Source organism: Maniola hyperantus, chromosome 6 (genome assembly GCF_902806685.2).
Source record: "Maniola hyperantus chromosome 6, iAphHyp1.2, whole genome shotgun sequence".
Taxonomy (NCBI): domain Eukaryota; kingdom Metazoa; phylum Arthropoda; class Insecta; order Lepidoptera; family Nymphalidae; genus Maniola; species Maniola hyperantus.
In genome coordinates, this window is record NC_048541.1 from 6,053,115 (window position 1) to 6,065,364 (window position 12,250).

At 43.2% G+C, this 12,250-nt stretch overlaps 1 protein-coding gene across 3 annotated transcripts in view; it reads left to right on the forward strand.

The window, feature by feature from the left end:
• Window positions 1-12,250, forward strand: part of nompB (intraflagellar transport protein 88-like protein nompB) — a 19,725-nt gene continuing 7,475 nt past the window's right edge. The window contains exons 1-16 of one of the 3 annotated variants that reach the window (XM_069498975.1): window positions 1-213; window positions 1,193-1,335; window positions 2,166-2,292; window positions 2,606-2,710; window positions 3,160-3,273; window positions 3,672-3,775; window positions 5,059-5,168; window positions 5,625-5,743; window positions 5,824-5,984; window positions 6,564-6,813; window positions 7,127-7,322; window positions 7,671-7,839; window positions 8,579-8,681; window positions 9,346-9,459; window positions 9,819-9,927; window positions 11,492-11,599. In XM_069498975.1, the coding sequence (XP_069355076.1) occupies window positions 1-213; window positions 1,193-1,335; window positions 2,166-2,292; window positions 2,606-2,710; window positions 3,160-3,273; window positions 3,672-3,775; window positions 5,059-5,168; window positions 5,625-5,743; window positions 5,824-5,984; window positions 6,564-6,813; window positions 7,127-7,322; window positions 7,671-7,839; window positions 8,579-8,681; window positions 9,346-9,459; window positions 9,819-9,927; window positions 11,492-11,599 (2,245 nt within the window). Of the gene's footprint in view, window positions 214-950; window positions 1,007-1,192; window positions 1,336-2,165; window positions 2,293-2,605; window positions 2,711-3,159; window positions 3,274-3,671; window positions 3,776-5,058; window positions 5,169-5,624; window positions 5,744-5,823; window positions 5,985-6,563; window positions 6,814-7,126; window positions 7,323-7,670; window positions 7,840-8,578; window positions 8,682-9,345; window positions 9,460-9,818; window positions 9,928-11,491; window positions 11,600-12,250 lie in introns of those variants that run through there. The other 2 variants (XM_034969592.2, XM_069498977.1) reach the window with 2 other exon arrangements.

The window sequence follows — 12,250 nt, forward strand, 5'->3', positions numbered from 1 at the left end:
ATGTTAGGGTCCAGATACAGTATGTCCAGGCACGGTGCAGACAAACCGCCGCGGACGGCCATCGTGATCGACGACGAAGACGAGTTATACGCCGGCTTCAACGACGTGTCCCCGGCTCTAGACACCAGGAGCCTGCGAGAAGATCAGGCCTTCCAGCAGACGCTGCGCAGTGCTGGGATTGGCAGACAAGTGCCAAGTCGGATGGGCACTGGGGTTAGTAAACATTTTTGTAATTCCGTATCGTACTGTGTATTGGCTTGTTTGCCTTGCTGGATCGGCAGACTTCACACGCTTTTGACAACATTATATAGAACTCTCACGCGCGCAGGTTTTCTCCGTGATGTTTTCTTTCACCGTTAAAACGAGTGATATTTAATTTCTTAAAACGCGCATAACTCTGAAAATTTAGAGGTCCGGGATCGAACTCCGATCTCCCGAATTGGAGGTGCATGCGATGTCCGTCCTAGCTACTAGACTATCACGGCTCGTTAAATAATAAATAAATTATCAATATATAGATTTAAGAGGCATGTCGATATCCGTACTAATATATGCAAGGTTATGCATGAAAACAAAATCGTAAAATGTTGGCGGGGGACAGGGGAGAATGATTTGTTGTGACAATGTGCGGAATGAGGGTACCGAACGGGAGTGGGCCGACTTTTATCCTACGCAACTGCCTAAGTTTGGCGATCAGGGGTGTCCGGCTATTAGGCGTCTATATGTGGTGGTCTGCGGTGCAAAATAATAAAATCTGCCCTGCAGTTGTTGCATAGTAAACTCTGTTTAGGGTTCCGTACCTGAAGAATGATTACCAACGGTATCCTATTACTAAGCACTCTGCGAACATCAAAAGCATGTGTATAATTTACCAGGGCAGCAATTTGACTTTATTGTAAGGACAGAATTTGTAAGTGTACTGCACCTATTAATTCTTATTTCTGACAGTCTGCTGTGGGGTCTAGTACAAAATAAACGAGCAAAGTGTACGCGCCTCAAGTAATGGGTATGTCTTTTCTAACAGAAGTTTTTTCAACTTTCTTTTAACTTTCTCGCGCTTCAATTATATAGCTGGGCAAGTGATTATAATTACAAAAGTGGCCCATGCGAAAAAAAAACTTTTGGAAAATTCAATAATTTTACTAGGCGGGTGGGGCAATTTAAGCACATGACTTTGAGTAGAATATTTCAGATGTTCCGTTTGGGCACGGTGAGCGTGCGCGGCGGGCAGTCCCGCGCGGGGACGGCGGCTGCGCGCCCCGTTACGGCCGTGCGCGCCGCCGGCTACACCTCCACGAGAGACACGCCCAGCAGGGAAGAGAAGAAAGAAGACAGGTTCGTATAACGACTTGTATAGACTGCTGACGGGATATTTTGAAGCATGTTCGTAGGTATCGTTTCACCCAAAGGTGCATAAACACATACAGATACTGGATCTACTATGTAATCTGTGCCATTTTAACTCTATGGGTCAACTGTCGTGTCAAATGTACGGTTTAGCCATTGACTGGGTTTACCTTTAAAATAAGGACTAAAATCGTACTTTTGACATGAAATTTGACACAAAAAGTTAAAACGGAATAACTAAAATGGAGTTAAAATGCGCGTCAGGAGTTAAATTTGACGCATTCTAGATATGAGTGTTTCTAGCCTGGCACAGCACCAGCGCTTACCTGGTGCGGGCGAACGTGCGGTTGTGCGGGGCGCCCCCCCGCCTCATACTCCGATTGCCATCTCAACCTGTCGCGAACTATACTTGGGATTTAATAGGCAATCAGGAAAAACTAATATAACTCTACCTACGCGAATTTCTTATATTTTCACTAGGTAATGCCCGCGACTTCGTTCGCGTGGATTTAGGTTTTCAAAAATCCCGTGGGAACTCTTCTTTTCCGGGATAAAAAGTAGAGCTTTGTCCTTCCCCGGGATGTAAGCTATCTCTGTACCAAATTTCGTCAAAATCGGTTGAACGGATGAGCCGTGAAAGGCTTACAGACAGACAGACACACTTTCGCATTTATAATATTTGTATGGATTATAATGCAGTGATGATATATTATATTAGGTATGTATGCTTACTACGTCGAATGCCTTTCTTCAAATACTCGCCCATTTAAATTAGGTCGTTTATTATTACGATAATTATGAGAGTAATATAATTTCAGTGTCGAAGATAAAATAAAACAAATGGAATCTAAAATAATGACCTTGGTAGAGGAATCTTGTATGCTGAGCGCGCGATCCAACTCGGATGAAGAAAATGTCAGTAAACGAGAACAAAACCTGAGCCAGGCAAGAAAATTTCCTATGATTTTACCAATATAATTGAAAATTGTTATATTGAACCGAAATAACGTCAGAGTAAAATAAACCTAAAATTACTTGATTTAAAGTCGAAACTTCAGTAACGTCAATTTTAAGTTCGCAAAGTTTCCGCTTGGAGTGCTGGCTGTAAATGTATGGATGAGATTGAACTAAAAACAAGGCAGCTAAAGCCTATTTTATTTTAATGCTAAAGTGTTTCAACGCTCGACCTCTACCAACGTTTGGTGCAAAATAAAATATACTAAGCCTATGATACTCATATTTTTATTTTGGTTTCCAGGCACTAGCGAAAGCTCAAGAAGCTTCTACGTTGGAAAGGCAGTTAATTCGAGTGCAGGAGCAGGCGAACTTAGGAGACACTCACAACTTGGATCTAACTTTTGCTGTATGTATAGAAGATTGTTAGGATTATAAAACTTAAGGCACTTGTATACAGAAACGTGGACATGCGAAGACGTGGCGCAGACATGCGTCTCTCACAGACAATGGTGTTAGTTATACAAAGGACAAATAGCGAAGGCATAGTCATGGTCTTATGGTACCTACCTATAAAAAGATAGCTTAAAAATAAACTCCATCCAGACTAATATTTTTTAATTATTATGAAGTGTGTCTGTTACTCTGTTTGCTAGCTTTTCAGGACCTATCTGCTTAATCGATTTTGTGAAAGATACTGTCAGTTAGAATAGGATTAATGTAGGTTTTATATTTATATTTAAAGTATGTGCCAAATTTTACGCTACCTCATAAGGTTCCGGGCCACCGCGCCGCAAGAGTTAATCTTATTAAAGTTAATGTAAAGCGATGGGTTCTAAGTTACGTTACGACTTACAGGTACTCTGCAATTTGGCTGACCAGTACGCACTAAATGAAATGTACACCGAAGCACTTAACACGTATCAACTTCTCACCAGGAATAAGCTCTTTCCGCACGCCAACAGACTCAAAGTATGGTTGATATTAACAAATATTATGCAATGTTTCTTTAATATCAAGCTACAAATGTCATACTTGTCCCATCGTCGACGAGTTGAGCTAAAAAATACAAACGAGTTGATAGGCGAGCAACAAAAAGCGAATGTACAGTTGGGATATTTTTGTCGCTGAGCTGAGCAAGTTTGCAATTCGTCGCACCTGTATACTATACAGGTCGATTGTACGTTTCTTGAGCGAGAGAAAAATCGATAGCTAGTAGCGCTTCTTTATTGGCGGTGTGGGACAAGTGCCTATAGCGGATAAATTAATATAATGAACTTTTACAAATTACTTATGATTGATGAAATAACTAATATCTACTAAGCCACCGGATGACTTATTATAATTTATGACATGTTATGTATTTGCAGGTAAATATGGGCAATATTTACTTTAAGATGGGTGAACACCCAAAAGCACTGAAACTTTATAGAATGGCATTAGATCAAACACCTACAGCTGAAAAAGATTTAAGGTATGCCCCAACTTCACACTCATCATGATTAACCCATCACCGGCTCACTACAGAGCACGGGTCTCCTCTCAGAGTGAGAAGGGTTTTGGCCATAGTCTACCACGCTGGCCTTGTGCGGATTGGTAGACAACAACAACTTCACACTACCGCAGTAATTTTCACTTCAACAAGATGTCCTGACATCTTTTGAAGTGAAAACTTCTATAGACGCGCGTTTGGCGATTCCAATGGGTAAAATGGGTAAAAACTTCAAGGTCGCATTATTGACATGCTAATTTTATTAATTCTTAAAATTTGTTCCTTAAGGCTACCTGTTACGGTTCAATTTCATAGAAGTATCAAGTATGCTTTCGGTAGTCGGAGTAAACTATGAACTATTAAAACTATGAAAAAAATCTAGGAGTTCTTACAAGGGTAAGAACTCCTAATTTTCTTCATAGTTTTAAGTTTCCACTTCTGTCGGCAGACCCTACTGACTGTCAATTTTTTTTTATTTAACTACAAGTTAGCCGTTGACTGATCTCACCTGGTGGTAAGTGATGATGCCGTCTAAGATGGAAGTGGGCTAACCCGGAGGGGTGTAGCAATTTTGTTAAACCCAAACCCTTAATTGGTTTCTAAGCGGCATATCGTGCCGGAACGTTAAATCGCTTGGCGGTACGGTACAGCTTTGCCGGCAGGGAGGTTCTAGCTATGCCAGACCAGAGGCTATTTAGAACTAACAATTCCCCAGATTGCCCTTGCTAGGAATCGAATCCAGTGGCCCTACCGCGGTTGTTTGACAGCTACAATGTCACGATCGCAATCATCTTTGATTGGTTAATGCTCGCTCACTATTGGCCACAATGCATTGTTGCAACAAGAATCGCACAAATTCAGCCAATCAGAACAATTGAGATTGTAATAATGATTGATGCAGGTTTTAGACAATCGCCCTACAGGTCCTTCCGCTTATGACCACGGCTCGCAAAGTAGGTATATCTTTGTTCTATAGAAACAGGCAATACTTTGCGAAAGTCCTTGATATACAATTTGCTACAATCTGCTAAAACAATTTTTTTTAAAAAGAATATTAGCCATGTTAAATGACTAATATTCCCCTTCCCTCTCCAACTAAGCGTAAAGCTTGTGCTAGGAGTAGGTACGACAATAGTGCAACAGGCGGGGTTTGAACCGTCGTCGCGTCGACCTTTCGGTTTTCAGTCCACTCTTGTACCCGTTGAGCTATTGAGGCTCTATGGTTCCTTGCATTGAAGCATAGTTATTATGACGGGTTTTTACAGAATGAAGGTGATGCACAATATTGGACTATTGCTCGTACGTATGGGTAAATTTCGTGATGCTGTTACGAATTTTCAACATATAATGCACGAGCAAGGTGATTTTCAGACAGGTATGAACAATCCATACTTCCATACTTAATATTATAAATGCGAAAGTGTGTCTGTCGTCTGTCTGTCTGCTAGCTTTTCACGGTCCAACCGTTCAACTGATTTTGATGAAATTTGGTACAGAGTTAGCTTATATCCCGGGGAAGGACATAGGCTACTTTTCATCCTAGAAAATTGATGAGTTCCCACGGGATTTTTAAAAACTTTAATCCACGCGTACGAAGTCGCGGGCATCAGCTAGTAATATTATAAATGTGAAATAGTCTTTTAAACAAATTTTGATGAAATTTGGAGACGAGCATAGGCGACTTTTTATCCCGGAAATTTAAAGAGTTCCCAAGAGATTAAAAAAAACCAAAGCTAGCGATTACCGCCGCCCATGAACATTGGCATTTGGCAGCATCAGAGGAACTGCCGATGCGTTGCCGGCCTTTTAGGAATTTTTTACTTTGCTGTAGGTTTACACCTAGTGTTGTGTTCGGTGGCCCTTGCCGACGCAGAGGGCGGCAAAGCGGCGTTCCATGCCATGCTGGACGTGGAGCCGCCCACCTACCATCACGATATCGCTGTTGACGATGTAAGTCTCTTTTTCTCCCACTTGATTTGTAGCATAATTTATAAATAAACGTTTTTTTTTATTTGTGAATGTTATCGCAGGAAAATGACGCTTACGAGTGTGTAGTACGCGACGTAGTCCGCGGGGACAAACTGTCGCGCTGGTCTCGAGCGGCCGCCGCGCTCGCCGAGCGGTGCCTGGCGCTTGCCGCCGCCGCGCTCATGCGGCCCCAGGCGCGCACGCACCGCGACGATGACTCAGGGTAAGTTTCACCTTAGGGTGTGGGCATAAAGAACCAGGTTTCCGGTACACACCCGCACCGCCCCCGCACTAATTCGGTGCCGGATAACGTGCGTAACGTGCGGGTGTGCGGGGAGTCCCCCTGCCTCATACTCCGATTGCCATCTCGACCTGTTGCGTACTATATCTTATATGAGCTCTCACATAAAAAAGACAGGTTTTTTTAGTTTTATTGATAACTAGATGATGCTCGCGACTTAGTCGGCGTAGATTGTTTTTTTAAATCCTGTGGGAACTCTTTGATTTGTCCTTCCCCGGGATACAAGCTATCTCTGTACCAAATTTCATCGAAATCGATTAAACGGATGGGCCGTGAAAAGCTAACAGACAGACACACTTTCGCATTATAATTCGCATAATATTAGTATGGAAGTATGGATAATTTAAGTAAGCCGAAGTAAGAAAGTGTATTTGTAAATCGATAAAATATAAAAATGTTTCGGTTCCTAATTCCTTTTATTTTTTTGTTTTTCAAACATTCCTTAGCATTTTCTGTTTTTCGGAAATGCTAATCGTTTCTTTAATGCCAATTACCATAAAGTAGTGGTACGTCGTGGTGTGTGGAAGCTCTTCGCGGGTACTCGGGTGGAGGCGCGGGCGCGCGGCTGGAGCTCGGCAGCGCTTTGGCGACGCTGCGGAGCGCTGCAGGGGCGGGCTCCAACCCGAGTGCGGGGCCGATGGCCGCCGGGGTTCGAGCGCTGCAGCGGCTGAAAGCGGTCGCGCGGGCGCATCCTAATGATAGAGTTTTGCGTGCAGAAGCTAACGCCGATGCCGCTTTCGTTGCATATGCGGTAAGTTTTTCTGAACTTATTTTACTTTTTTAGATTTTCTAGCATATTACCTACGTGGATACCTACTATATGATGGCCTATACATCTTCCTATGACCTATACATCTTCCACTGGTTCGAAATGCCTATTCTACCGAGAAGAACTAGCATTTGGCACCCCAATATTTTACCAATCCCAAAATGTTACGTTTGTATGCTTTGTTTTTATTTATTTGTAACGCCAACAACAAATAAATGCATTTTCTTTTTATTCTTTCATGCGCCATGATACACCTTGTTACAGAATAGACTTTTAATGATAGTTTGAATGCCAGCTAGGTAAATACTCGGAGGCGCGGTCTCTGAGCGAAGCGGCGTCGCGCGACGACCCGTACGGCTGCGCGGCGCGCGTGTGCGGCGCGCTGGCCGACCTGGCGCAGCCCGCCTCGCCCGCGCCGCCCGCCGCCGCCGCGCGCCTCGTCGCCGCCACGCACCTCGACCCCACCGACCTCATCGTGATGCATGACTCGGGTAACAACTACGCTAGTGCGCCTTCATGTTAGGCGCAATTTATACAGGAAAGGCGTAAGGCAAAGGCGGCTTAAACGTGAAAATCTAACATACAGACATAAACATTTTCGCATTTATAATTTAGTATGGATGACTATCGTCTAGCGCAAGCTATAGTCTGCGACAGGTTGAGATGGCAATCGGGTTATGAGGCGGAAGGATGCCCAGCACACCCGCACGTCACCCGTGCTCGCCCGCACTGGGTTAGCGAAAGGGATGTGCGAGTGTACGGGGCGTTACCTCATCGTTTGACATCGCGACCTGTCGCGTACTATATATACTTGTAATTAAAATAAGATTGTTTTTCAGCTCTCGCCCTGGAGATGACGGGCGAAGAGAGCGGCGCAGAGGCGCGCTGGCAGCGCATCCGCGGCGCAGCAGGCGCGGGCGCCACGCTGCGCGCGTTGGCTGCGGCTGGCCTAGCGCGTCTCGCGCACTCGCACAACGACGACACTGCGGTGTCCGCCGCCGAGCATTGGTAAATCTTGTATAGATGCGTTACTTTGCGGAGCTTTAAGTATAACCCAACAACAATAGAAACAAACAAATTTGCATGTTGTAACGTGCAGCATGCGATATGCACCGCCTGCCTTCCCACAGCTAAGCATGCAGGAAAAGCAAGCCACCAACCAAGCAAGATGCATGCGCGCAACCCGCATTCTCCAAAATACACTATTGGGAATGTGGCTACTCATGCACATGCGTATAATGCTTCCGCATGTTAGTGAGAAGCCAATTTCCCGTCTTAATTGCTGGGTGTAAATATCCATACTCCATAGCAGGGGTGTTACGGATATCCGCATCTGCATTCGAAAATGCGGAATTTCGTATGAATCCAGACATCCACGCATCGATGCATCCGCATATGCGGTACATTCGCATTAATCCAGACATCCGCATCTGTTTCCGCGGATGTGAAATTCTAGTAATCCGTATCCACATTCGCGGATGTCAAAATATTGGCATCCGCAACGACCTTGACTCCAAAGGTACTAATATTATAAATGCGAAAGTGTATTTGTTTGTCTGCTACCTTTTCACGGCTCATCCGTTTAATTTATTTCGACCAAAGATAGCTTGTATCCCGGCACGGCTACTTTTTATCCCGGAGAATCAAAGATTTAGATTTTTAAAACCCCCATAGGAAAGTGGGATTTATAAAACATAAATCCACACGGACAAAATGTAGGAACTCGTATTTTTTATTAATTTGATAGGTATAGCATGATAGGCACTTGGGACGCGGGAGTGACGTGCGCGCTGGCGCAGCTGCACAGCGACATGGGCGACGCACAGAGTGCCAAACATCACTACCAAGACGTATGTACCAATCGATTATTATTAGAATACTTGCCCTTATTATTCCTGTGATGATCTATTAGCTAAGAAATCAAAAATGCCTACCATACCGTAGTTCAATCTGGAGGAGGAGGATCTCGTCTTTAGACTCAGTCATAACGCATTAGATGGCCAGGACTCGCGGTCGTAGCCGCAGCGACCAGTACATGCGCGGGCTATACTGCGGCTCCTCTGGGGGCCAGTTAGGATGCCCCTAACGACCAAGCGTTATCAGAATGGTCATCTGATTGATTCCATATGGCTCTTCTACTTTGAATTTTTAACGACGACGGCCTTCGGTATACATAAGAAAAACGGGTGGACGCCGTGACAAGTGTGTATACACATTGAGTGATGTTTTTGCTGGCCGCGCGACCAGAATGTGGCCGCTGGACTTGTTCAATCGGAGAAGAACTAACTGGCCACTGCGACGTGGCCGCCACTGAGACAATGCTTGAGTCTTAGGTTGAGATCTGTAGAGCTTACTTTGGCTTTGCTCAGACTTAAGTTTCAGTTAACAGTGTCTTAAGTCTCCATGAGCAAAGTCAAAGTACGCTCTATAGATCTCTACCTAAAATCTGCTTTAAGTTTGTATTGAAGTGTCTGTTCCTACAGTTCTGGGCATCATAATTTAATATCCACATAGGTGGAAGCGGTTTGGCCTTGTGATGTGAGCGTGCTGCAGTGGTTGGCGAGCGAGACATCACCCGAGCAAGCGTTGCAGTACTACCGCCGCGCTGCGAGGTTGCAGCCCAATAATGTGAGTTGACACAAAAGTAGCATTCCACATTCCTTCAGAATTAATATCATAATACTCTCATAACCAAGCCACAAACTACGAAAGCAAGTTAAAGCACTTTTTCTTTGGATACTAATTGCCTACTAATTGGAGTTCTATATAAAAAGAAACAAACGAAAAATGTAAATTTATTTTCAAGTCTATTTAAATTAGTAATATAAAAGAAGGTACTTGTGTAAGTGGAAGGCAACAGTGCGACTCCGCAATTTTAACGTTTTTATATTATAGTCGAGATATATAGAGTAGGTCGAGATGCTCCCCCCCCCTTACCCCCCTGACTGTCGCGTACTATGATATCTGATTTTGTTTATTTTGTTTAGCCGGAATGGGGACTACTACTAGGAGGCTGTCTGCGTGCCACTGGTCGGTACCAAGAAGCCCTAGCTCTCTATAAGAAACTTAATTCAAGATTTCCTGATAATGTTCAATGTGAGTGGTGATATGGTTCTTCTTAGGTTCAAGAGCCATCTTTTTAGGTTCATGAGCTGTCATGACGTCACACGTATTGGTAACGGTATTTTCTTAGTGAAATACATGACAACTTCAATCCGTGTGACTTCACAGTGAGAATTAACATGGCGGCTACGGTATCACGTGTTTTGGATATTTGTAGAACAGATAAAAAGTGAAATCTTTAAAATAACCTGAGCACGTGTCTCAACCAACAGTCCACCACGTTAACCAAGTGCGGATTAACAGACTTCACACACCTTTGAGAACATTATAGAGAACCCTCATACATGGAGGTTTCCCCTTGATGTTTTTCTTCACCTTACCCACCAACCAAGTGGTATCTCTATTTAAATGCCAAAACGCTATAGGTACGTTTTTTTAATTCATTTATTCATTCAGTGATGATGCAATCTAAGATCTAAGATGCGGACTAACCGGAAGGGGTATGGCAGTTTTTTTACGTTTTTATTCCCTACGAGAGATATTTAAGGAAATAGGTATTCTTCCAGTAGCTTCCCAATATATTTACAATAATATAATTTTTGTACGACAAAACATTCACAGTTACAAAAAAAAACAGTGATCTCCATGATAGGCAAACTAGAAACAAAAATAAGCTAGCTACTCCTGCGCTCCGCCTCTGGAAGGTGGGAAAGTCATTTGTGGGAATGAGTGTAATATTTTATAATAAAATTCCACAAGCAATTTTAGACTTGCCTTTACACAAGTTTAAAAAATGTGTTAAAAGTATGCTCCTAAAAAAAGCATATTATACAGTCGCAGACTATGTAAACGATAAAAAAGCTTGGATTTGACTCGCTCCAGCAATGCACGGGGCTGCAATGGCTTGTATAGTACGGTATAATATCATTGTTAATTGAAAAATTAAAAAGAGCAACCGCCGAGTTTCTTGCTGGTTCTTCTCGGTGGGAACGGCGTTCCGAACCAGTGGTAAATTAAAACTACCTGACTATTCATAAGCACTTGTAAAAAGTTTACATGAATAAAAAAACATTCTATTCTATTCTATTTTATTAAACCCCTTTGGTTTCTATATGGCATCGTACCGGAACGCTAAATCGCTTGGTGCACGGCTTTGCCGGTAGGGTGATAACTAGCCACAGCCGAAGCCTCCCACCAGACCAGACCAGAAATTTAGAATTTATGAAATTCAAAACCCCTACCGGGAATCGAACTCGGGACCTCCCACTGACAAGACCACAGCGCTTACCACTGCGAACACTGGAACCTCATAATAGGAGGCTGACGCTTTCATCGCGGCAAATAACATGTACAGTTCTTGCAATTCACGAAGGCGAGTGAACTTTACTTGTGGTTACGTCGTATACAAGGGCATTGTGTAAGTGTGCGTGTGCGTGCATGTGGGACCAATCAGTCGCGACTCGCGAGCAAGCGCTCGCAAACGCACAGATGTACCTTACTTATACCGATACAACTTAACAGTTAACACAAGCATTAGCCACTCGCCCTCGTGAAATGCAAGAACTATACTAAATACCTAATATGTGACCTGGTACAGGTCTGAAGTTAATCGTGAAGCTGTGCGGAGACCAGCGCCTGGAGGAGACGAGTGCGTGGAGCCGCGAGCTGCAACGAGCGCAGGCGCGCCACAAACAACAAGAGAGAGGTCCGTATATAAGTAGTACTTTGGATTATATAAATATAATACTTAGTTTAAGTTGGATTTAGGTACTTCACTGGTGTTGATCGTTCAGAAAATGGCATTCATTGATATTTTATACGCGGAAAGAAGTTAGTATAGTGCTCTCTCTGTTACGTAATCCCATACAAATGATAGAGGCAAAAGTCTCAGTGGGCCCTAACCATTTTGAAAAACCAGCCAATTATAAACGAAGCTACATATGTTTTCTAATTGAATTTCGAATGTTTTTTGAAAACATTTTCGAATTCAATTTAGAATGTTTTTGAAAAAAAATCGAATTTAATTTCGAATATTTTTTCCAAACATGTTTGTGATTGGTTGGTGGCTCAAAATGATTAACGCCCAGTAAGAGTTTTGCATCTATCATTTGTATGGATTTCGTAACAGAGAGAGCGCTATACTAACTTCTTTCCGCGGATAGAGAATAGTATTCGATGGTTTCGCACTTTAAGCAGCGATAGATAGAAAGTCACAGAGAATTCTATAGAAAGTCTAAGGCTGAGATCTATAAAGCGTGCGCTTTATAGATGTCTAAAAGGAGATAGGTATATCGCTGGCATAAATCTGTCTCGCTTTAGCCGAACAGCACTGAACACGTTGCCGTTGAAGAGTGAG